The 25,582-nt window shown below is 36.9% G+C and overlaps 1 protein-coding gene across 2 annotated transcripts in view; it reads left to right on the top strand.

The window, feature by feature from the left end:
• STRADB (STE20 related adaptor beta) overlaps positions 1-24,635 on the top strand; it is a 36,116-nt gene extending 11,481 nt beyond the window's left edge. The window contains exons 4-12 of one of the 2 annotated variants that reach the window (XM_080798146.1): positions 15,117-15,216; positions 18,329-18,450; positions 19,394-19,472; positions 20,338-20,461; positions 21,662-21,833; positions 22,129-22,233; positions 22,393-22,637; positions 23,267-23,309; positions 23,804-24,635. In XM_080798146.1, coding sequence (XP_080654272.1) covers positions 15,117-15,216; positions 18,329-18,450; positions 19,394-19,472; positions 20,338-20,461; positions 21,662-21,833; positions 22,129-22,233; positions 22,393-22,637; positions 23,267-23,309; positions 23,804-23,938 — 1,125 coding nt within the window. In that variant the 3' untranslated portion in view covers positions 23,939-24,635. Of the gene's footprint in view, positions 1-15,116; positions 15,217-18,328; positions 18,451-19,363; positions 19,473-20,337; positions 20,462-21,661; positions 21,834-22,128; positions 22,234-22,392; positions 22,638-23,266; positions 23,310-23,803 lie in introns of both variants that reach the window. The other variant, XM_080798145.1, reaches the window with a different exon arrangement.
• The last annotated feature ends 947 nt before the right edge of the window (positions 24,636-25,582 follow it).

Genomic DNA, 25,582 nt, shown 5'->3' with positions numbered 1-25,582 from the left:
CGTGAAGCTGGGCAGCTGGGGATGCCTGGCTCGCTCAGGGCGGATCGCCGCCCCTTCACCAAAGCCGGGCAGCCGGGAACGCCCGGCCCGCCCAGGGCGGAACGCCGCCTGCTGCAGGGAAGCCGAGCACCCGGGAACGACCGGTCAGCTCAGGGTGGAACGAAATACCGCCTGCTTCCCTTTTCCGTTATCGCTCCTTTCTCTTCCCAGAAGCGCCCGTTGTTAGTTAGATGAGTCCTTTGAATGTGCTTGATTAACTATAAACTTTATCCTCCTTCTTGCTTGTCCACGAGACCTGTGACTGATGTTTGACCTTCATCGGTTCTTCTGTTGGCTACTGTTTCTATCTAATAAAGTGGGACTTTGGAGTTGCTCGTGGCAGCAGTCTTTTCGACTGTTGTCCCCTGCTCCCAGTCTCTTGCCGCTGACTTGTTTGTGCCTAATTCTTCTCCCATTCGCCGACCGGAAGCAGCAATCCAGATATACTATAAAGCTGTATAATCAAAACAGCATAGTACTAGTATAAAAATAGATACATAGGTCAATGAAACAGAATAGAGAGCCCAGAAATAAAGTCATAATTATATGGTCAGTTAATCTATGAGAAAGGAGGCAAGAATATGCAATGGGAAAAAGACAGTCTCTTCAACAAAAAGTGTTGGGATATTGGACCAGCTACTTGCAAAAGAATAAAATGGACCACTTTCTTATACCATACACAAAAACAAACTCAAAATGGATTAAGGACGTAAATGTGAGATCTGGAGCCAAAACAATCCTAGAAGGGAGCACAGGCAGTAATTTCTCTGACATCAGCCTTAGCAACATTTTTCTAGATATATCTCTGGAGGCAAGGAAAACAAAAACAAAAATAAACTACTGAGACTACATCCAAATAAAAAGCTTCTGCATGGCAAAGGTAATAATCAACAAAACAAAAAAGTGACCCACTGAATGGGAAAATATATTTGAAAAGATATATCTGTTAAGGGGCTAAGATTCAAAAATATAAAGAACTTATACAGCTCAACATCCCAAAAACAAATAATCCAATTTAAAAATGGGCAGAAGACACGAACAGACATTTCTCCAAAGAAGACTTAAGATGGCCAACAGACACATGAAAAGATGCTCAACATCACTAATCATCAGGGAGCTGTAAGTCAAAACCACTCCTATCTGTCAGAATGGCTAAAATAAAAAACACGAGAAACGACAAATGTTGGCAAAGTTGTGGAGTAAAAGGAACTCTCTTGCACTCTTGGTAGGAATGCAAATTGTACAGCCACTGTGGAAAATAGTATGGAGGTTCCTCACAAAATTAACAAAGAATTACCATATGATCCAATAATTCCACTACTGGGTATTTACTCAAGAGTATGAAAACACTAATTTGAGAAGATGTATGCACCCCTATGTTTATTGCAGCATTACATACAATAGCCAAAGTATGGGAGCAACCCAAGTGTCCATCGATAGATGAATGGATAAAGAAGATGTGATATATATATATATATATATATATATATATATATTATTCGGTCATAAGAAATAATGAAATCCTGCCATTTGCAACACTGATGGATCTAGAGGGAATGATGCTAAGTGAAATAAGTCAGTCAGAGAAGGACAAATACCATATTATTTCACTCATATGTGGAATATAAGAAATAAAACAAATGAACAAAAAAGAGACAGACAAAAATCAAACTTTAACAAATTGGTCTTTACTGGAGGGGGAGGGGTGGGAGGGGTGAAATATGTAAAGGGGATAAAAAGCATACTTACCATGATGAACACTGAGTAATGTACAGAACTGCTGAATCACTACACTGTACACATGAAATATAACACTTTATTTTAAATATACTGGAATTTTAAGGGGTATCTGGGTGGCTCAGTGGGTTAAAGCCTCTGCCTTCGGCTCAGGTCATGATATCAGAGTCCTGGGATTGAGCCCCGCATCAGGCTGTCTGCTCTGGCGGGGAGCCTGCTTTCCCCTCTCTCTCTGCCTGCCTCTCTGCCTACTTGTGATCTCTCTCTCTCTCTCTCTGTCAAATAAATAAATAAAATGTTTAAAAAAATAAAATAAAAATAAATGTGCTTGGTAACTAGTAAAATCCTCCAGGGGCTATAGTTTAAATAACACATTGTTCCGAGGGGCAGTAGCACTGGATATCTGAGATTGTGATACTTCTAGTTTTTCTTTTTCAAGATTACTTTGACCGTTTGAGGACTTTTGTGTTTCCATACAGATTTTAGGATATTCGTTCTATTTCTATGAAAAATACTGTTAGAATTTTGACAGGACTTGCATTAAATCTGTAGATTCCTTTTAGTAATATGGACATTTTAACAATATTGGTTCTCCCAGTCCATGAACATGGAATATGTTTCCATTGTTTGTATAATCTTCAGTTTCTCTCGTCAGTGTTTTATAGTTTTCTAAGTACAGGTCTTTCACCTCTTTAAGTTTATTTCTAGGGATTTGGTTCTTTCTGGTGCAGTTGTATATGGTGGTTTTTAAATTTCTGTTTCTGCTATGTTATTATTAGTGTATAGAAATGCAACAGATTTCTTTATATTGATTTTGTATTCCGTGAGTTTTTTGAATTCCATTATTAGTTCTAGTAGTTTTTTGGTGGTCTGTGGGGTTTTCTATATGTAGTATCATGTCATCTGCAAATAGTGAAAGTTTATCTTTTTCCTTACCAATTTGGATATTTTTTATTTCTTTTTGTTGTCTGATTGCTGTGGCTAGGACTTCCAGTACAATGTTGAATAAAAGTGGTGGAAGGGGACATCCTTATCTTGCTCCTGATCGTAACAGGAAAAACTCCCAGTTTGTCACCATTGAGTATGATGTTAGGTATGGATTCTTAATATATGACTTTTATTATGCTGAGGTATGTTTCTCTAAACTTACTTTGTTGGAGGTTTTTATCATGAATGGATGTTGTGCTTGTCAAATGCTTTTCTCCATCTGTTGAAGAGATCTTACAGTTTTTATCCTTGCTCTTATTGATGGAATGTATGACATGATTGATTTGTGAATACTGAACAACTCTTGCATCCTGGGAATAAATCGCATTTAATCAGAGTGAGTGATTTTTTAAGGTATTGTTAGATTCCATTTGCTGATATTTTGTTGATTTTTGACATTTGCATCCGAAGATCATAAGAGATCCTGGCTTACAGTTCCTATAGTTCTCTTTTTGTGGTGTCTATCTGGTTTTGGTATCAGGGTAATGCCGACCTCATAGACTCAATTTGGAAGCCTTCCTTGCTCTTTTTTAAAATTTTTTTTATTTCTGGAATATTTTGAGAGAATATTAACTCTTCTTTAAATGTTTGATAGAATTCACCTGTGAAGCCTTTTGGTCCTAGCCTTTTGTTTGTTGGGCGTTTTTTTGATTTACTGATTCAATTTCATTGCTGGTAATTGTTCTGTTCAAATTTTCTATTTCTTCCTGATTCAGTTTTGGTAATTCATTTGATTCGAGGAATTTATCCATTTCTTGTAGGTTGTTCAGTTTGTTAGTGTGTAATTTTTCATAATATCCTCTTATAATTGTATTTCTGTGGTTTTGGTTGGTATTTCTCTTTTTCTTTCGAGTCTGTCTAAAGCTTTATCAATTTTGTTGATCTTTTCAAAGAACCAGTCCCTGGTTTCATTGATTTGTTCTGTTGTTTCTTTAGTTTCTATTTACTTTATTTCTCCTTTAATATTTACTATTTCCTTCCGTCTGCTGGCTTTGGCTTTTGTGTGTTCTTCTTTTTCTAGCTCCTTTAGGTGTACGGTTAGGTTGTTTATTGGAGATTTTTCTTGCTGCTTGAGGTCAGCCTATATTTCTGTATTCTTTCCTCTTAAGCAGCTTTTGCTGCATCCCAAAGATTTTGGAACATTGTATTTCATTTTCATTTGTCTCTATGTATATTTTCATTTCCTCTGATTTCTTTGTTGACTTATCCATTGCTTAGTATCATGTTAATTAACCTCCATGTGTTTGGTTCTTTTCAGTTTTTCTCTTGTGGTTGATTTCTAGTTTCATGGCACTGTGGTGAGAAAGATGCGTGATATGATTTCATTCTTTTTGAATTTGTTGAGGCATCTTTTGTGGCCAAACATGTGATGTATTCTGGAGAATATTCCATGTGCACTTGAAAAGAATGTGTATTCTCCTGTTAGGATGGAAGGTTCTGAGTGTATCTCTTAGAAGCATCTGGTCTAATGTGTCATTCAGTGTCACTCTTGGGGCACCGGGGTGGCTCAGCCAGTTAAGCATCCAACTCTTGATTTCAGCTTACGTCATGATCTCAGGCCAAGATCTCAGAGCCCGAGTCAGGTTCTGTGCTGGATATGGAGACTGCTTAAAATTCTCTCTCTCCCTTTCCCTCTGCTTCTCCCCACTCTCCACTCCCTTTCTTTCTCCCTCTCTTAAAAAAGAAAAGAAAATAAATAAAAACAAAGTCACTCTTTCCATGTTGATTTTCTGGTTCAGTGATCTATGTATTTTAGAAAGTGGGGGGTTAAAGTTCTCTACTATTATTATTGTATTTAGTACTACTGATTTTTTCCTTTGTGTTAATGGTTACCTTATGTGAGTGTTCCCCTGTTGGGTATATAAATTTTTACAATTGTATATCTTCATATTGAATTGTTTCCTTTATTATTATGTAGTATCCTTTGTCTCTTGTTACACTTTTTGTTTTAAAGTCCTGTTTTGTTTAATATAAGTATTGCTACACCAGGTTCCTTTCACTTCTATTGGCATGATATTTTCCCATCCCTTCACTCTCTATATGCATGTGTCTTCAGTTCTGAAATGAGTCTCTTGTAAGAAACATATAGATGGGTCTTGCTTTTTTATCCATTCAGTCACTCTTTTTCTTCTTTTTATAAATTTTTATTTCAATTCAAGTTAGTTAATGTACAGTGTAATATTAGTTTCAGGTGTATAATACAGTGATTCAGCAACTCCAGATACCACCCTGTGCTCATCATGACTAGTGCACTCCTTAATCCTCATCACCTGTTAAAGCTATCCTGCCACCCACCTCCCTTCTGGTAACCATCAATCTGTTCTCTACAGTTAAGAGTTTGTTTCTTGATTTGCCCCTCTCTCTCTCTTTTTTTCCATTTGCTTGATTGTTTTTTTTAAATTCCACATATGAGTGAAGTCATATGGTATTTGTCTTTCTCTGACTTATTTTACTTAGCATAGTACTCTCCAGCTCCATCCATATCACTGCAAATGTCAAGATTTCATTCTTTTTTATGGCTAAATAACATTCCATTGTGTATATATATACCACATCTTCTTTATCCATTCATCAGTTGATGGACATTTGGGCTCTTTCCGTAATTTGATTATTGTTGATAATGCTGCTATGCACATTGGGGTGCATGTATGCCTTTGAATTAGTATTTTTGTATCCTTTGGGCAAATACCTAGTAGTGCAGTTGCTGGGTCCTAGTTCTATTTTTAACTTTTTGAGAAACCTGCATACTGTTTTCCAGAGTGGCTGCTCCAGTTTGCATTCCCACCTGTGCAAGAGGGTTTCTTTTTCTCCACATCCTCCCCAACACGTTGTTTCTTGTGTTGCTTTTAGCCATTCTGACAGGTGTGAGGTGATGTCTTCATTGTAGTTTTGATTTGCATTTCTCTGATGATTAATGATGATGAACATCTTTTCAATTGTCTGTTGGTTAACTGTATGTTTTCTTTAGAAAAATGTGCATGTCTTCTGCCCATTTTTAAATTTTAAAAAACAAACATTTGGTTTTTTCGTGTGGGTTGTGTAAGTTCTTTACATATTTTGGATACTAACCCTTTATCAGATATGTCATTTGCAAATATCTTCTCCCATGCCTTTAGATTGCCTTTTAATCTTGTTTATTGTTTCCTTCACTGTATAGAAGCTTTTTATTTTGATGTAGTCCCAATAGTGTATTTTTGCTTTTGTTTCTCTTGCTCAGGAGCTATATCTAGAAAGAAGTTGTTATGGACAATGTCAAAGTCACCACTGTGAATGTTCTCTTCTAGGATTTTTATAATTTTAAGTCTCACATTTAGGTTTTTGTTTTGTTTTGTTTTTTGTTTTTTCACATTTAGGTTTTTAATCCATTTTGAATTTATTTTTGTGTGTGGTGGAAGGAAGTCATCCAGTTTCATTCTTTTGTATGCTGCAGTCTAGTTTTCCCAGTACCATTTGTTGAAGAGACAGTATTTTTCTCATTGTATATTCTTTCCTGCTTTGTCAAAGATTGACTGTGTATTTGTGGGTTCATTTCTGGGTTTTTATTCTGTTCTGTTGATCTGTGTGTCTGTTTTTATGCCAGTACCGTACTGTCTTGATCACTACAGCTTAATTGTGATGTCTCCAGCTTTGCTTTTCTTTACCAAAATAGCTTTGGCTATTTGGGGTCTTTTGTGGTTCCGTACAAATTTGAAGATTGTACTAGTTGTGTGAAAAATGCTGTTGACATTTTGATAGGGATTGTGTTAAAAGTATAGATTGCTTTGGATAGTACAGACATTTTAACAATATTTGTTCTTAACATCATTTGTCCATAATCATGGAATGACTTTTCATTTCTTTGTGTTATCTTCAATTTCTTTTATCAGTGTTTTATAGTTTTCAGAGTACAGGTCTTTCACCTCTTTGGTTAGGTTTATTCCTAGGTATCTTATTATTTGTGGTGCAATTGTAAATGGGATTGATTCCTTAATTTCTCTTTCTGCTGCTTCATTTGGTGTATAGAAATGCAACAGATTTCTGTATGTTGATTTTGTATCCTGCATCTTTCATGATTTCATTCATCAGTTCTACCAGTTTTTTGGTGGAGTCTTTTGGCTTTCCTGTATATGGTATCATGTCATCTGCAAATAGTGAAAGTTTTATTTCTTTCTTACTGATTTGGATGCCTTTTAATTCTTTTGTCTTGTCGGATTGCTGTGGCTAGGAATTCCAGTACTGTAAAGAATAAAAGTGCTGAGAGTGGACATCCCTATCTTGTTCCTGACCACACAGGAAAATCTCTCAGTTTTTCCCCATTGAGAATGATATTAGCAATGGGTCTTTATTATGGCCTTTGTTATGTTGAGGTATGTTTGCTCCACACCTACTTTGTTGAGGATTTTTTTTATCATGAATGGATGTTGCTTTGTCAAATGCTTCCCCTTTTTTTGGAATTTCTTGAGAAGAAACAATCCTTCTCTAAATGTTTGGTAGAATTCATCTTTGAAACCATCTGGCCCTAGACTTATGTTTCTTGAGAGTTTTTTGATAATTTCTTTGCTGGTAATTGGTCTGTTCAAATTTTGTATTTCTTCCTGCTTCTGTTTTGGTAGATTATATGTTTCTAGCAATTTATCCATTTCTTACAGGTGGTTCACTTTTTTGGCATATAGATTTTTATATTTCCTCTAGTTGTATTTCTGTGGTGTGGATTATCATTTCTCCTCTCTCATTTGTGATTTTTTAAATTTGGGTCCTTTCTCTTTTTGATAACTCTGGCTAGAGGTTTATCAATTTTGTTGACTTTTCAAAGAATCAGCTCCTGGTTTTGTTGATTTGTTCTATTATTTTTTTAGTTTCTATATAATTTATTTTTGCTCTAATCTTTATTATTTCCTTCCTTCTGCTGGATTTGGGTTTTGTTTGTTCTTCTTTTTTTAGCTCCTTTAGGTGTAAGGTTAGGTTATTTGAGATTTTCCTTGCTTCCTGAGGTCGGACTATATTGCTATAAACGTACCTCTTAAACTGCTGTTGCTGCATCCCCAAGATTTTCAACCGCTATGTTATCATTTTCATTGTCTCCATGTATTTTTTTGGTCTCCATGTATTTTTTCATTTCCTCTTTGATTTCCTTATTGATCCATTCATTGTTTAGTAGCATATTAATTAATCTCCATGTGTTTGTGTTCTTCCCAGATACTTTCTTGTGCTTGACTTGTAGTTTCACAGTGTTGTGGCTAGAAAAGGCCAATGGGGTGACTTTGATCTTCTTGTATTTGTAGAAGCCTGTTTTGTGGCCTAACGTGTGATCTGTTATGGAGTATGTTTCATGGGCACTTGAAAAGAATGTGTATTCTGTTTAGGATGGAATGTTTTTGTTTTTAAAGATTTTTATTTATTTATTTGACAGACAGGGATCACAAGTAGGCAGAGAGAGAGGAGGAAGCAGGCTCCCTGCTGAGCAGAGAGCCCGATGCAGGATGCGGGGCTTGATCCAGGACCCTGGGATCATGACCTGAGCCGAAGGCAGAGGCTTTAACCCACTGAGCCACTCAGGCGCCCCTAGGATGGAATGTTTTGAATATATTTGTTCAGTCCATCTGGTCCAGTGTGTCGTGTAAAGCCACTGTTTTCTTGTTGCTTTTCTGTTTAGATGATCTGCCCATTGTTGTAAGTGGGGTGTTAAAGTTCTCTTCTATTATTGTATTACTGTCAGTTAATTCCTTTATATTATTAACTGTTTCATGTATTTGGGTGCTCCTTTTCTTGCATAAATATTTACAGTTGTTATATCTTCTTGTTGGAGTATCCTCCTTTGTTACTATGTAGTGTTCTTCTTTGTCTCTTCTTACAGTTTTTATTTTAAAGTCTAGTGTGTCTGATACAAGTATTGGTACTCTGGCTTTCTTTTGACATTGATTTGCATTATAATTGTTTCTCCATCCCATCACTCATTCGGCAGGTGACTTTAAGTCTAATGTTAGTCTTTTATAGGCAGCATACAGATGGGTCTTGTATTTTTATCCATTTTAACATCCAGTGTCTTTTGATTGGGTGTATAGTCCATTTATAGTCAAAATAATTATTGATATATATGAATTTATTGGCATTTTATTACTTGTTTTTTGGTTATTTCTGGAGTTTTTCTCTGATCCTTTCTTGTCTTTTTCTCTTTTGTGCTGATTTTCTGCAGTGATATATTTGGATTTCTTCCTCTTTATTCTTTGCATGTTTATTAGTGGAATTTGGTTTTTTGTTTGTTTTTGTTTTTGTTTTTTATTAGTGGTTTTTGATACATGGTTACCATTAGGCTTATTTATAACCTCTTTGACATATAGCAGTCTATCTTAAGTTGATGGTCATTTAAGTTTGAACCCATTCTTTTCTTCTCTCCTCCCCATACTTTAGGTATACGTTATTTTATATCTTTCTGTATGGGTTCCTTGACTGATATTTTTACAGAAATACTCATTTTTACTGCTTTTGTGTTTCCTACTTTCATACTGTCATTGTTGGTCTCTTCTTTTCACTCAAAGAGTCCCCTTCAGTACTTCTTGCAGGGCTGACTTAGTGGTTCCAAACTCCTTTAGTTTTTGTCTGGGAAACTCTTTATCGTGCTTTCTATTCAGAATGATAGGCTTGCTGGATAGAATGTTGTGGCTGCAGGTTTTTCCCATTCAGCACTTTGACTATGTCCTGCCACTCCATCTGGCTTACAGAGTTTCTGTTGAAAACTCTCCTAGCTTTATGGGTTTTCTCCTGTGAGTTACTGACTTCTTTGGTCTTGCTGCTTTTAAGATTTTTTTCTTTATCACTGTGTTTTGTAAATTTATTTACAATATGTCTTGGTGTTGGCTGCCTTTTGTTGATTTTGATAGGAGTTCTCTGTGCTTCCTGGATCTGAATGTCTGTTTCCTTCTCTAGATTAGGGACATTTTTCAACTTTACTTCTTCAGATAAATTTTCTGCCCCCATTTCTCTCTTCTTTTGGGACTCATATAATACAAATGTTATTACATTTGATGGAGTCAGTGAGTTTTCTAAGTCTGTTCTCATGTTTAATAATATTTTCTCTCTTCTGTTTACCTTAGTTGCTTTCCATTACTTCGTCTTTTATGTCACTGATTTGTTCTTCTGCTTCTTCCAGCCTGGTGTTCATTGCAGCAAGCATGTTTCTGATCTTATTTATTGCACTCTTCATCTCTGATTAATTCTTTTCTAACTCTTTTATCTCTGTGGTAATGGTCTCACTCATGTCTTCCACTCTTTTCTCAAGCCTAGTGAGTATCCTTATGAGTGAGCATTGCTTTAAATTCTCCATGGCATGTTACTTATATTAGTTTTGGTTAAATCTCTGGCCATGGCCTTATCTTGTTCTTTCATTGGGGATTAATTTCTGTCTTCTCATTTTGTCTAAGTCTCTGCCTGCTTATGTGTGTTAGAAGAGACAGTTATGTCTCCTGCTCCTAAGTGTGATAGCCATATGAAGGAGAGGTCATGTAGTGCCCAGGGTTGGTACTTCTGGAGATATCTCTGGTGTGTGCTGCCTGCATTCTGCTGTTGGGTTCTGGCTGCTCTGTTCTTCAGGCCAGTCATCTGTAGAGGCTCTTCTTGCCCGCTGTGAGCAGTGTTTGGTTCTTGGCCTGAATGTGGTGAGTTCTGACTAGGTATGCTTTGGTCTGCTTATGAAATGAGACCCGTCACCACCTCTACCAGAACTGAGGCCCACCATTTAGTCCATTTACATGCAAAGTAATTACTGATAGGTATGCATTTATTGCCATTTTGTTGTTTCACCATTGATTTTCTAGTTTTCTGTTCCTTTTTTCTTTTGCTCTCTTCTCTCATGGTTTGATGGCTCTTTTTACATGCTTGGATTCCTTTGTTTACTTTCTGCATGTTTATTATAGGTTATTGATTGTTATTAGGTTTGTATATAATATCTTATGCATATAGCAGTTTATATTAAGTTGTTAGTTGCTTAAATTTGAGCCCTTCTAAAAGCACTAAAGTTTTACTCCCCTCCTTCCCCCACCTTTTATGTATATGGTCTCATAATTTACATATTTTTATTTTGTGAATCCCTTGGCTGATATTTATAGACATACTTAATTTTGCTGTTTTTGTGCTTCCTACTTTTTAAGCTCTGGCTTATGGCCTTTCCTTTCCACTCGAAGAAGCCCCTTTAAGATTTCTGGTAAGACTGGTTTAGTGTTGATGAATTCCTTTAACTTTTGTTAAAGTTAAAGCAACCCAGGTGCCCCAGGTTTCTCTTGTGTATAACTATTTTCTTGTTGCTTTTAAAATTCTCTTTTTTTCAGGATGCCTGGTTGGCTCAGTCAGTTGGGCATCTGCCTTTGGCTCAGGTCATGATCCTGGGGTCCTGGGGTCAAGTCCTGCATCAGGCTCCTTGCTCAGTAGGGTGCCTGCTTCTCCCTCTGCCTGCCACTTGTACTTGCTTGTACTTGCTCTTTCTCTCTCTCTCTGATGAATAAATAAATAAAATCTTAAAAGAAATTTAAGATTTTCTTTTTATTACTACCTTTTGCCATTTTAGTTACTATATGTCTTTGGTGTGGACCTTCTTGGATTGATTTCACTGGAGGCTCTCTGTGCCTGCTGGATCTGGATTTCTATTTCCTTCCCCAGATTCAGGATGTTTTCAGCTATTATATCTTCAAATAAATGTTCTGCCCCCTTTTTCTTCTCTTTCTGGGATCGCTGTAATGCAAATGTTACTGGGCTTGATGGTGTTGCTGAGTTCCCTTAATCTATTCTCATCTTTTTACTGTTCAGTTTAATGGCTTTTTTATTACTCTTACACGTTGCTGATCCAGTCTTCTGCTTCCTCTAGTCTACTACTTATTCCCTCTAGTACATTTTTGAGATACTGTAGTCTTCATCTCTGCTTAGTTCTTGTTTATATTTTCTATCTCATTGTTGAGGGTCTCACTGAGGTCCTCCACTCTTTTCTCAAGTCCAGTGAGTATCTTTATGACCATTACTTTAAACTCCCTATCAGGCATATTATCTTTTTTTTGTTTAGTTCTTTTGCTGTGATTTTGCCCTGCTTTTTCATTTGAGACATATTCCTCTGTCTCCTCGCTTTGTCTAACTTTATCTGTTTCTGTGTTAGAAAAGTCACTACTCCATCTGCTCTTTAAAGTAGTGGCCTTCTGAAGAAGAGGTTCTGTAGTACCCTGCTTCAGAACCAGGTGCTTCAGGGGTGTCTCCTGTGTGTGTTGTATGTGCTCTGTTGTGGCTGAGCAGTGTTTGCCTTCAGCCCAGTGCAGCTGCAGTGGTTCTTTGCCCATTGTTGTAAATGGCCAGTTTGGGGCTGCCTTGCGCTTAAGGTGGGTCAGACCAGGCGTTTGCGAGTGCTACGGTCACACCCAACTGCAGTGTGCTCTTCCTGTATTATCCCCGAGAAGCTTTTATTGGTGGGGATGGGGGGGGGCGGCCTGTAGTCAGACCAGATGTTTGCCCCCAGTCACTGTTGGGGTCAGAGTCAGATTGGTGTGCTGGTAATCTTCCCCTCTCCCTGTGGCCTGAGTCACTTTGGAGCGGTACTGGTTTCTGTAGACTGCCTGCACAGTGCCATTCTGTAACTCTGCCTTGGATGGACTCCTGCTGAAGGCAGGTCTGCAGGAGAATGTGGAGGCCAGGCATGTGGTTAATGAGCTAGGTAGAAGGTGTTCCCAGAGGCGTCCATGTCTCTAGGCTGGGGACTGGGGAGGGAAGTGGCTCCTCCTCTCGAGCTCTTTTGTTCTTGGAGAAGTCTCCTCAAGATTCCTGCCCCTTCAGTACATATGCCGAGATCAGAAAATAAATCTCCTTCCTGTATGCCCCAGGTGTTTTCCAAACTACTGCTTCAGTACTTTATCTTAGCAGGATTGTTTATTATGCTCTGGCTCTCCCAGAGCTGAGCCCGTTATTTTTTAAATTACCGGGGTTAAGTCCCACCGATTGTAAAAACTCATGAAGCCCCTCTGGTTTTCACAGTCAAATGTTATGGAGATTCATCTTCCCACTACGGGTCTCCATGAACGTGTTGCCAGGCGTGAGGTCTGCTCCTTTCCCTTCTCCATGCTTGTACTGTCTGTCCCTCCTGCAGTCCTGTGGGTCATTGGTTCCAGGTCTCATGTCTGCCCTTCCTACCATTTTTTGGATGTATCTTGTGTAGGATTAACTGTAGAGAATCTGCTAGTCTTCAGGTTGTTTTCTGGGTTATTTACACTGATGTGGGTGTTACTTAGGTGTATCTATGGTATGAAGTGAGCTTAGGATCCTCCTACTCCACAATCTTCCCTGAAAGTCTGATCCTGCCATGATTTTTGCTTTCTAATTCTCTAGTCATCAAATCAAAAAGAGAAGTGAGCTTAGTTTAGGATGATTCACTTTTAGTAAACCTTTGCTGTCTTCTTGTGATTACCATGTTGTTTTCTTAAGTGTCTGTAATTCATCTATCTAGTAATTTGATTTTAGACTTTACTGGGCAAGTATTTCAAGCCTTACCTCTTTGTAGTTTTCACACTTTTTGAAAATTGGGTCAGTATTTGACTATTTTCATTCTGGTTTCTCTTCTCAATTCTACTACATCTGCAAACTTAATATCCTACATATAATTGTCTTTGGCCTATAACTTTGAACCTATGTTAAACACTTTGTTTTAGACTTCAGTTACTTATTTACAATCTATGTGCCCCTTCTATTTGTCTTACTTTATTTTTTTATTTTTAAAGATTTTGTTTGTTTGAGAGAGAACATGCATGTGCTTGCAGGTGGGGGGAGGGAGAGGGAAAGAATCCCAAGTAGACTCTGTGCTAAGCACAGAGCCCAACATGAGGCTTGATCTTATGACCCTGAGACCATGACCTGAACCAAAACCAAGAGTCAGATGCCCAACCAGCTGAGCCACACAGGCGCTGCGCCGCTTCTGTTTTAAAGAAAACTATTTCCTGGTGTGCCTGGCTGGTTCAGTTGGTAGAGCATATGACTCTTAGTCTCAGGGTTGTGAATTTAAGCCCCATCCATGTTGGGCATGGAGCCTATTTAAAACAAAACAAAACAAAACAAAAAAAAACAACTATTTCCCTAATGGAGTAGATGGAAGCAAAGAAAAGGTGGATTAGCTTGATTTCAGCCCATCACCGGGTAACCTATTCCATTTTTCTCTAGCAGTGAGCTGTAAACCTCAGTTCATTTGGTGCTCTAGCCTTCCTGACAGGCTTAAAGTTAATCACTTTAAAATTTTAAAAAACTGTTATATTTTCTTCTTTCTCTTATTTGTATTCCTCAAATCTGAGGTAATTTGAAGACTACCTGTTCTGAAGAAATGATTTATTTGGATTTCTTTTCTTCACTGGGATTATTTCCAATTATAATAGTAGGATTTCTTTTTACAATCTTTCACCCCTCTTGAATAATATTTACCTTTATTCATCCTTAACTGTGAGCTTATATTTTTTCTGCTCTTTTAAAAGTTTAGGGACCACGTAGAATCAAGAATGTAAAAAGCGGCACAACTCCTACTACACAGTAATGTCATTTCTAATCCCTTTCTTCCTTCTACCTTGGAGGCAGTAACAAGATTCTTGCCACCTGCTGGTGCCTGTAAAGCCTCCCAAGTGTCTTTGGGAGAACGGCTGTCTTTTGGGAGGTCCTCCTGGCTATCAGATGACACCGGTGGTATCAGCCTCCTCTTTCTTCTGTGCACATGTTATTTCGCTGTGACTGGGATCTGGTGCAAACCCAGGACTCTGATGCTAAAACACCCCCCTGAGACCTAGGAGTATTACAGAAGTCTGTACCCTATTCTCCCATCTCTTAAGGTTTTTCTTTCTTACCTCCCTTCTGATTCATTTCATCTTGTGAAAAGCGTCCATAATTTTAATAGGCTGCAATGTGGAAATTTTTCTTTGATTTATTAACACCTCCCTTAGCCAAGCAGGTACTTATATGTGTAATAGATATAACTGGCAACCACTTGAAGCAAAAGCAAAAGTACAGAATATTCCGCACCAGTCCCTGCATTTCTTCCCTTCATGTATTTATTAGATATCCTGAAGAATTAATAGCTGTCTCTAGCAGCTCCTAAAAATGCTTACTGGAGATTGTGCAGGAAGAGTATTCTTTGCTATCTATAAATCTGCTTTTCCCACACTCTCCCCCTTTACATGCTGATAGCTTTTTAACTACTTATTAGCAATTTTAAGCTTTCTAGATCTTGAAACAGTGTCTTAAGCCACCTTCAAGTGCCTTCCTAATGAGCCCTTGCATGTTTGAAAATAAAATATGAGTATTTTATATTAGGATGGGGGCTAAAATGGGGGACCAAAGAAGTTTATTTTTTTCGTCTTTTTAAAATAATACAGGTTCATGCGCCAACCTTTTCCCAATTGCCTCCATCCGCTAGAGCGAAGGATGTGATCTGTTCCACCAACGTTTCTCACTATGAACTCCAAGTGGAAATAGGTAATTATCCTGGATTGACCCTTCGTCATTAGAAATGAAATTGATGACAAAAATATTATTTTGTGGGCAGGTCTTTTTCTTTTGTCACCTGTAGCATAAAACTAGATGTTAATTGTGTCCGACAGATCTATGAATAGCCATACACATGTGAAACACTTGCTGTGAATTATCACAAATAGCTATTACACACTGCAAACAGATACTATGTTGGAGTCTAGGTATATAAAACCATGTAAAACACTTGAGGAATCCATATTCTCTCTGGGAAAATGAACATGTAACATAGTCTTATTTATGTCCTAGAGGGTACTATAGTAGAGGTGTGTTGGTATGGGAACAGAAAAGATGGCACATCTGACCATCCATCTTGGCTGCTCTGAGAATCAAGAAAAGTCACAAAAATAAGCAGGATCCTGAAGAAAGAGGAAAAGTTTGCTGAATGTTCTATTCAGGGTTTTTGCTACAATAACAGAAAACAATCCTGACTAACTTAAGAGAGGAATATATATATATTTTTAAGATTTTATTTGACACAGAGAGAGGGATCACAAGTAGGCAGAGAGGCAGGCAGAGAGAAAGGGGGAAGCAGGCTCCCTGCTGAGCAGAGAGCCTGATGCGGGGCCTGATCCCAGGACCTTGGGATCATAAGCTGAGCCCAAAGCAGAGGCTTAACCCACTGAGCCACCCAGGCGCCCCAAGAGAGGAATATTTTTTGAACAGTATTGCTAACTGACACAGTTGGCTAGAGAGAGAGACTTGGAAGAAACTAAGAAAAGCTACGTAACTAGAACCAGAGTTAGGGCCACGGCATAAGAACAGCCTAGTTAGTGTACTACCTGTTAGATTACTTATGTCCCAGATATTGGAACCCACTGCAGTGAGTTCTGACCGCCTCCGCTTCTGTTTATCACTAACTCCAGCCTTCATTTGGCTAAGCTTAAGTCATTGACCTTCCCATGCCAGTGTCAAGGAGACCAAGAGAAAATAAGGATCTGACACTTCTAAATAGCACTGATGGAAAATGCCCCCAAATTAGAAAGGGTGTTCACATGGTGTCAATTTAAAAAAAGGTTAAAAAAAATTACTTCAGTAGATGGCTGAAGAACGCTGGTTAGAAGGGAACTACCCCATAGATGCTCTTTGCCTATAAGTGGGAACAGAGGGAGTGTAGGCAGTGGTAGGAGACAAATCTGGAAAGGGAGGTTTGTAACACATTGTGAAAGATTTCTCAGTGTGTTTATAAGTTCAGACTCTGACAACTTACCCACTTCATTTCTCAAAGCAATTTTGGAATTTACCCTATGTTTGAGATGCATTGTGGAATGGTGACAATGGTAATAATACCATCTAACAGGCACTGTGCTGAACATTTCGTGTGTACTTTCTCATGTCAGCCTTTTACCACTCCCCATTTGTCTGATGAGGATACTGAGGCTCTGAGAATTTAAGTAACAGCGCTACAGCTAGTGATTTGAAAGCAAACCTTTCTGATTGGAGAGGTGCTGCTCTGTAGTACCTTTCTATTGACACAATGCTGAATTTAGAGGGAAAACTGGCAGCATCTCCAGGCAGCAGTGTGGAAGATAAAGGTCAGTGATTTACAACTGGAAGGACCATCTGTAGCACCCGAATCTTTAAAAACTGCAGCGCCTATATCCCATCACAGAGCTGTGGAGTCAGAATTTCTGGTGAATGGGACCTAGGTATAGGCTTTTTTTTTTTTTTTAAAGAATTTATTTATTCATTTGACACAGAGAGAGAGAGATCACAAGTAGGCAGAGTGAAAGGGAGAAGCAGGCTCCCAGCTGAGCAGAGAGCCCGATGCGGGACTCAATTCCAGGACCCTGAGATCATGACCCGAGCCAAAGGCAGAGGCTTAACCCACTGAGCCTCCCAGGTGCCCCTAGGTATAGGCTTTTGAAGTATTGTTTCCCCAGTAATTTTGGAGCATGCCTTCGTTGAGAATGCAGGGCATGGTGAGGAAGTCACTGCATGCGACCAGCGACAGAGGACAAGACTTGAACTACGGCAGTCATGCTGACACTGGAGTGGAAGGGATGGATTTGTGATTAACTTCTTTTCAAAGATAAATGGCACAATTTGGTGACTGTGGAGAGAGGGAGGGACTAACATTTATTAGGTGCCTATTGGTAAGTGCCACTCCAGGTGTTTTAAATTTTAAAAATTGATGACACCAAATGCTGGTGAGTATGTTGTAGCTCTTATACACTGCATGTGGGAATAAAAATAGTTCAGCCACTTTCCAAGCCAGTTTGGCAACCTCTCACAAGGTTAAATATGCATGACCCAGCCCTTGCATTTGTAAGTATTTGCCAAAGAGAAATGAAAACATGTCTACTTAAAGAATATTTTGGCAGCTTTATTTATAGTTACCAAAAGCTGAAAACAACCCAAATATCTGTCAACTTGCGGATGGATAAATCATGGTATATTCATACAGTGGGTTATTGCTGAGCAATAGAAGCTACTGAAACAGCAATAGGGAACAGTCTCGCAAGCATTATGCTAAGTGAAAGAAGCTTTTCAGGACTGCCTTCTTTATGATACCATTTATATGACAAACAAAAGTCACGTCAGTGGGTCAGGGATTGCTGAATAATATTCCACTGTTTGAATTTGCCATAATTTGTTTATCAAGTCCCAATGTGAGCCATTATAATAGATGTGTAATAGTATATCAATGGTATATTAATAGTATATGTAATGGTGGTTTTAATTTGCATTTCTCTATCTTGATCATTTTTCTTGTGCTTATTAGATATTCCTGTATCTTCTTTTGTGGATTGCCTATTTAATCTTCTGCATATTTTTGAATTTAGTATGGGGTTGCATAGAATTGTCAGAATTCTGTAGAGTTGTAAGAATTTTTTATATTTGCTGGATGTAAGCTTGTCAGATATAAGTATCATTAATACTTTCATTCAGTGGCTTATCTTTTCATTTTCTTAACAGTGTTTTCTTGAAGAGCAGAAGGTTTTAATTTTGATGATGTCCAAGTTACCAGTTTTTTTTCTTCTTGATGATGTCCCAGTTACCAGTTTTTTTTTTTTACTTCTTTGATTGCTAATGTGAGTTTTACATCTGATTATAGGAAGAGGATTTGACAACTTGACAACTGTCCATCTTGCCCGTCATACTCCTACAGGAACACTGGTGACTATAAAAATTACAAATCTAGAAAACTGCACTGATGAACGCCTGAAAGCATTACAGGTAACAGTGTGAGAAAAATATATTTAATGTCTTTTGACAGGATTACATCTGTAAGAATTTTTTCCCCCCAAATTATATTCTTCTGTTAAAGTTAGATTTCTTTCTTCTAATAAACACACAATAACAGAGTCAGAAATAATAGCTGGAAGCCAGATCCATGAAAGAATAAATATTCAAACTTTGGTAACTAGTATAAATTCCCTCAAATGAATATCATCTTCAAAATGCTGGTCTGGAGATTTATAGTACTTGTGGTCTAATCACGAATAGTCATATAGGGAAATAGAAAAAAACAAAAACAGTTTCTTTTTCATCCAGCTAAATAAAATCAACTTTGAATTGATGAATTTTAACAGAATTGCATTTTGGGAATATTATAATACCATCTTCATTGTCACTAATCATTTTCAATATAAAGAGGGAAGGCATTTTGTTTTGATATTGTCCCAATTTTTTAGGTATTTACATGTACACATATATATTGCTCAGAAAAGAAGATTGAAAGAAATTACAGTGAAATGTTAACAGTGGTTGTCTCTGCAATTTAATGTTAGAAGTGATTATCTTCATAGTTTTATCTATTTTTAAATGTTTCTGTAATAAGAACATAATATAGTTATTAAAAGTACGACTTCAGGAGTCAAACCAAGTTCACGTCTCACTTCCACTCCTTTTATTATGTGCTTTTTGACTTCTAAGTTTCTTATTTGCTATTTTTCTCCTGTAAAATAGGAATGATCATATGACATACTTCATGTCATGGTGGTGACATTTAAAGAGATGGCAGCACTGAGAACAGTGCTTAGTACTAATAAGCTGCGCCGAGTGTTAGCTGCCACCTCTGCTGTTATTTTCATCATAAGGGGGAAAAAAGTTGTTTTTAAATGTCTTGTCTCTTGTGTGTTTATCCTAGAAAGCAGTGATTCTGTCCCACTTTTTCCAGCACCCCAATATTACAACTTACTGGACTGTTTTCACTGTTGGCAGCTGGCTTTGGGTTATTTCTCCATTTATGGCTTATGGTAAGAAAACTCACCTTAGATAAATAACTCCTGGTTTAGCCTGGAAGCTATAATTGTAAGGGTGAGTGGGATCTTAGATTTACGAGTCACTACTTTTAATTTATAAATCTAGTGGCCATCTAGATCTCATGATAAATTTCTATATCTGGTTCATGTTGAATTTAGGCTTTGGAAAAAAGCAGAATGGGTCTGATCATCAGTAAAACTACTACTGCTTCCCTAAGAAGTCCATGCCTTTGAACAAACTTATCTCCTTCCTTCAGTTTCCTGGCTCTCTATCAATGGAAAGCCATGATAGGTCTTCAAGCAGAATGTTTCTTCACCTATGCATACTGTCTCTCTCCCAATTTCTCTAATTGTAAATTACTTATTTTACTGTAAGGTAAACATCTATGTGTATACCTGTCTCATTTCACTGGACTTGAGCTTCTTGAGGCCAGGATCATGTATTTTTCATTTTGGTGCTCATATATTTCCTCACACAAAGTATTCAGTAAGTGTATTCAGTAAATAAATGAATGGATTCTAGAGCTTAGATTTTTAGGACAACTTTTGTGAATTACCTCTGGATTAAAAAATAAATCCACACATTTTTCCAGTAATACTGAAAATTGTTAATTTTCTGATCTCTAGGGTATCATTAGAAAGGTCTTTTTGAAGATTCTTGAAGGAAAATTACCTTTGCATCATAGGATAGTGGTTAGACTCAAACATAATGGGTGTGTGTGTGTGAGAGAGAGAGAGAGAGAGTTTATGGTTGAAAAAATATTTTAAAAAATTTTTAAAAAAATTAAAAACATTTAAAACTTAGTTAGAAGCAAAATCACTTTCAGTGTTCAATTAAAGATTTCAGGTGTTTCTTTAGGTTCAGCAAGTCAACTCTTGAAGACTTACTTTCCTGAAGGAATGAGTGAAACTTTAATAAGAAACATTCTCTTTGGAGCAGTGAGAGGGTTGAGCTATCTGCATCAAAATGGCTGTATTCACAGGTATTTACTTATTTGTATTTTACAGATTGAAAGGATTTAAGTGGAAGAAATCATTTAAGGAGCTTTTAGGAAGAAAAGTTGAGTGTTAGGAGAGATAGGAAACTCGTAAATGAAAATTGAGGAAGGAATGAGCTAATAGGTACAGTAATTGTTTATATTTTATGTTCATTCACCAAAAATGTTCAGACCACATCGTCTTTACCAAGTTTCTGGTGGAGCACCTGCCCTCATGGAACCCTAGGGAATAAGCTGTAGGTGGTGATCCTGGTTGTCTCATTTGTTTTTCTTTATCTGCTTTTCAGCTCTATGTCATATTTATATCATGTACAAATTGGAACTAAACCTTTCTTTGATTTCTTAAATATTTTGTAACACCTTAAAACTATCATATTAAGTATCAGTTCTCTTATTTTTAAACTATAGAAGCAGAAATAATTGGCTGAATGTTAAAAACGTTCTATGATATACTGGGACTTTTTCCCTTTTAATTATTTTTAAATAAACTTGGATTTTTTTACTGTTCATTTCAATCTCTTCAAAGCTTTTTTCTTACTATTCATTTTTAGGAACATTCTGGTTAACTGAGGAGTTTCAACAAACTGTATTCTAATTAATCAAGTTTTTATTATAATTAACCAAACTGTTGGCCATCCTACTCTTTAGTTTCCAAATTCACTATTTTGGATGAAAAACAAGGCTCTTGTATAATTTATCTGACAAAGGAAATGTTTATATAAGACATCTGTGTAAATGATGGTAATACCATGAGAGGCTGCCCTTAATTGGATAATAATGCATTTAACTTTAAAGTCTAACTTTATACTTCAAATATTACTTGGCTTTTTAGACTTCTCTTTGGGTATTTTGCAACAGTATCCTAAAATAGTGAAATTAATAATTTGATTCCATTCCTAGTTTGAAAAAAAATATTATCCCTTCCAAAAATAGCTAGCTGTATTTCCCCTCGTTCTAATGCTATATTAAATACTTGAAAGGATTCCTTAATTCCCCAGACATTTCATATGTGGATGTATACATATATAGGTATGTGTTTGTGTAAGCACACTTACTTATAAATGTGCTATTTTATAACTTTATAAATATTTATTTTCCAAGAGAATACATGGATTTGTTCTGACCAGATTTTTATTCTTCATTGGCCAATTGCCTAGTATTTAGGATTGTTTCTTTTTGTTCTAGGAGTATTAAAGCCAGCCATATCCTCATTTCTGGTGATGGCCTAGTGACCCTCTCTGGCCTGTCCCACCTGCATAGTTTGGTTAAGCATGGACAGAGGCATAGGGCTGTGTATGATTTCCCACAGTTCAGCACATCAGTGCAGCCGTGGCTGAGCCCAGAACTACTGAGACAGGTCAGGTGTGGCCTTCGTATTGGGTTGTCTGTGCATCTTGAGTGTCTTCTGAGCTTGACTAAAAGACAATTGTGCCCTTAGATTGGATTGGTGAATGGCCTACTGCGAAACTTTTTTCCTCTTTCTTGTCAAAATTATTATGTTAGGGATTTTAAAATGTTTATACCACATAGGTGTATCTTGATTTCTCACTTACGAGTTTTTCCCATTGTTCAACATCCTTTCTCAAAACACATTTATATAACTTTTTATTAAGCTAATTTCACTAAAGGACTTCAAATTAATTGTTCTACAGGATTTACATGGATATAACGTAAAGTCAGATATTTACAGTGTTGGGATTACAGCATGCGAATTGGCCAGTGGGCAGGTACCTTTCCAGGACATGCATAGGACTCAGGTAAATGCTACTAAAAGCCCCAAACTACCTTTCTTTCATAAGATCCCTTATATTCAATCTAGATAATTTCTGTTAAACATCTTTGCTCTTAGAATCTTTATTGTTGTTGTTTTAATGTTTTCTCTGAAAAGGGTTGAAGGAATTTTTTCTTTCTTTTAGATGTTGTTACAGAAACTGAAAGGTCCTCCTTACAGTCCATTGGATGTTAGTATTTTCCCTCAGTCAGAATCCAGAATGAAGAATTCCCGATCAGGTGTAGACTCTGGGATTGGAGAAAGTGTACTTGTCTCCAGTGGAACTCGCACAGGAAATAGTGACAGATTGCAAACTCCATCCTCAAAAACTTTCTCTCCTGCCTTCTTTAGCTTGGTCCAGCTCTGTTTGCAACAAGATCCTGAGAAAAGGTAATATTGGCCACTTGTTAATCGCATCAAAGTTATATACTTTATAGAAGCTTTGTGGTATTCCCTTCCCACCAAATTCAAATCTCTTCTATCAGTCTTTTGATCAAAAAATTACAGTCTAATCCAGAAAATATCAATGCTAAAAACAAGTAGAGGCAAGGAGCAAACAGAAAGAGTCAGAAGACGTGGTCTCTGGTCTCAGCTGTATCATTTCTTAACCTAGTTATCTTGTGAAAATCAGTTCATCTTTCTGAACATGAATTACTGCATTTATGTTAATACATTTTAGAAACTTCCAAGTAGTACAAAAATGTTAGTTGTTGCCATAATAATAGTATAAATTATTATCATAACTACATATTAGTATTTCAGAAATAAAATGTGTCTTATTTATCTTTTTTTAGCCTCTTAATGCCTAGCATACTTCCTTATAATTAGTAAGTGCCCAATAAATGTTATTTCTCAAATTAATTCTTCCCATTAGTTATGGTTGAAGCTAAGAATTGGACTTCAGTTTTTTAGTTTTGGGTTTTATAGCTCTAAAACTGATTTCTAATGTATTTTTATACCTAAAAATGCACATTCTAATACAAGGTTCTATTTTTTTATAACTTTTAAAAAAATTTCAGACCATCTGCAAGCAGTTTATTGTCCCATGTTTTCTTCAAACAGGTAAGCTGATCTATCTTGTTGTCTAGATGTTTTTCAGTACTATTAAAAATTCATTTCATTTTGTTTGCTTAATGGGACAGTTTGATAACCAAGATTCTTAATAATTATTCCCTTACAAAGTAAAGTTAAAAACAAGAAAAATTTTTTGGTAGTGCAATTATAGACTTTGTAAAATACTTCCATTCTGCAAAACAAAATGAGTAAGAACAAACAGAATATCATTAAATGTTATTATGCCCTCAATTTATGTTTTGATTAGAGACATTTTAGTTTTTTCTGTTGGCTAGAGATGATGAAGGGGCAAAATAATTCTGATAAAAGTTAGTTCATTTGGTTATTACTTCTCCTGTTTTCAGATGATCAAAGGCATTTGTAGTGAAAATACCTAAAAACAATTTTAAACACTTTCTACATTTTAAAAAGTCATGTATTTCTAACATAGCTACTGTATTGAATTTATGTGCCAACACCCTTATTTTGAGTTTCTTTAACAGATGAAAGAAGAAAGCCAGGATTCAATACTTTCACTGTTGCCTCCTAAGCCATCAATGGCACTGTCTCCAGTGTCATCTTGGACTGAGCCAGAATGTGATTTTCCTGATGAAAAAGACTTAAGCTGGGAATTCTAGGGCTGCCAAATCCTTTATGTCCTAGATACTTGACACTTTCTCCCTGCTGCTTTTCTCCTGTATTGCTAGATACAAATACTAGAATTATACTTGAAAATACAGTTGGTGCACTGGAGATTCTATTGTTTAAAACCACTCTGTTCAAAGGAACATGAGTTCGTAGCCTATTTGGCTAACTCAGAGTTCTAGTATAACTCCAGGAAAACTTCAGAATTATGAATCTAGCTACATTTAGTTTCATCTGTTCTCAATTGTTTTTTTTCCCAAGCTGTGACTAACTCCCCTTCTTGATCTTTCAATGTAATTTTTGAGCCAGTTAATTTTTTCAACATTTTGTTGCCCTCAGGGGAAAGAGCCCTCAGAGGACAGTGCTTCCAAGTACATTTTTTATTTCCAGATTCTCTAGCCTTTTTGATCAGCTGTTGTTAGACCAACAGGCTAGTTTATCCTGGCATCAAAACTCTTTTTTGATAGAGGGAAAAAATGTTTATACTTTTTCATTTTAGTCTGTTGATACTTATGGTAATATAAAACTGAGCCTCACATTAAATGATTCACTTGAAATATATAGGGATGTTGTAATTTGCTTTTTTTTTTTTTTCATGAAAGAGGCTAAAGTGACACTTTTCTACTTCTGTAAATTATAGATCCTAAATTCATGCACCCCGTGGGAGCTCAATAAAGATTTATTGAATTGAAGTTATGCTTTTATTTTTTTGTGATTTGACAAAGCTAAAACACAAAATCCTAATTTGTTTTGCCAAGGAAAGCCCCTTCTCAAATAGATTTATTTACATAACATACATGAATTGGAGACAACCTGGTATGTATTCAGTGAGGCAGAAGATGTTCTGGCACTTTATATGATTATTCTTGCTCCTGTAGGGGATACAGAATTTAAGGATATACTTCATTAGCAAAAAAGAGAGATGTGTCTCAAAGAGTATATAGTTTAAAGTGTGGTAAATTGGGGCCTACCTCAGTTAATGGATTGTCTTATTGAACATTACATTAAAAATTCAGATTATTGTCTTAAGACTAAAGAATTAAACCAATGAGAAAAATAATGCAAAAATGAGTAGACAATTTGAAACACAAACCTTTTCATGTTTATTGGCGAGCTCTCCTCAAGAATGTTTAAGTTACTCCATCAAGTAAGCCATGAAGACCTGCCAAGGTGGAAGAGGGAGAGGACGTGAATACTGTTTGAGGCCTTGAGATTACTTGTAGTGGTGGGGGCTGTAGTTCACTCCACTAACCTCCTCCTGTTTCCTCTAGGCAAGAGAGCTAACAGGAACCATAAACCTAGGTGGAGAGTTAGTTACCAAGGTGGAGTCTGGAAGCCACAAAGCAGTGCCGCTCAGATCTCCTGTATATTAGAGGAGTATTAGAGTTCTCAAAAGAAACAGTTCTTTGGTTCAACAAGAACCAATAAGATACTTCTTATTAGGAATAAATTTGGCTCATACTATTATGGAGACTAATAAGTCACAAGATCTGCAAGGTGAATGGGCATCCTGGAGACCCGGAAGAATTAATGATGTAGTTACAGTCCAAAGGCTGGCACGCTAAAGACTCAGAAAGAGCTGATGTTTGAGTCCAAAGGCAGGAAAAAGCTGATGCCCCCGTTTGAAGACAGGCAGC

Source organism: Martes martes, assembly GCF_963455335.1.
Source record: "Martes martes genome assembly, chromosome: 3".
NCBI lineage: Eukaryota > Metazoa > Chordata > Mammalia > Carnivora > Mustelidae > Martes > Martes martes.
Note: the sequence above shows the minus strand (reverse complement) of the source record. Positions and strands in the feature narration are given on the sequence as shown.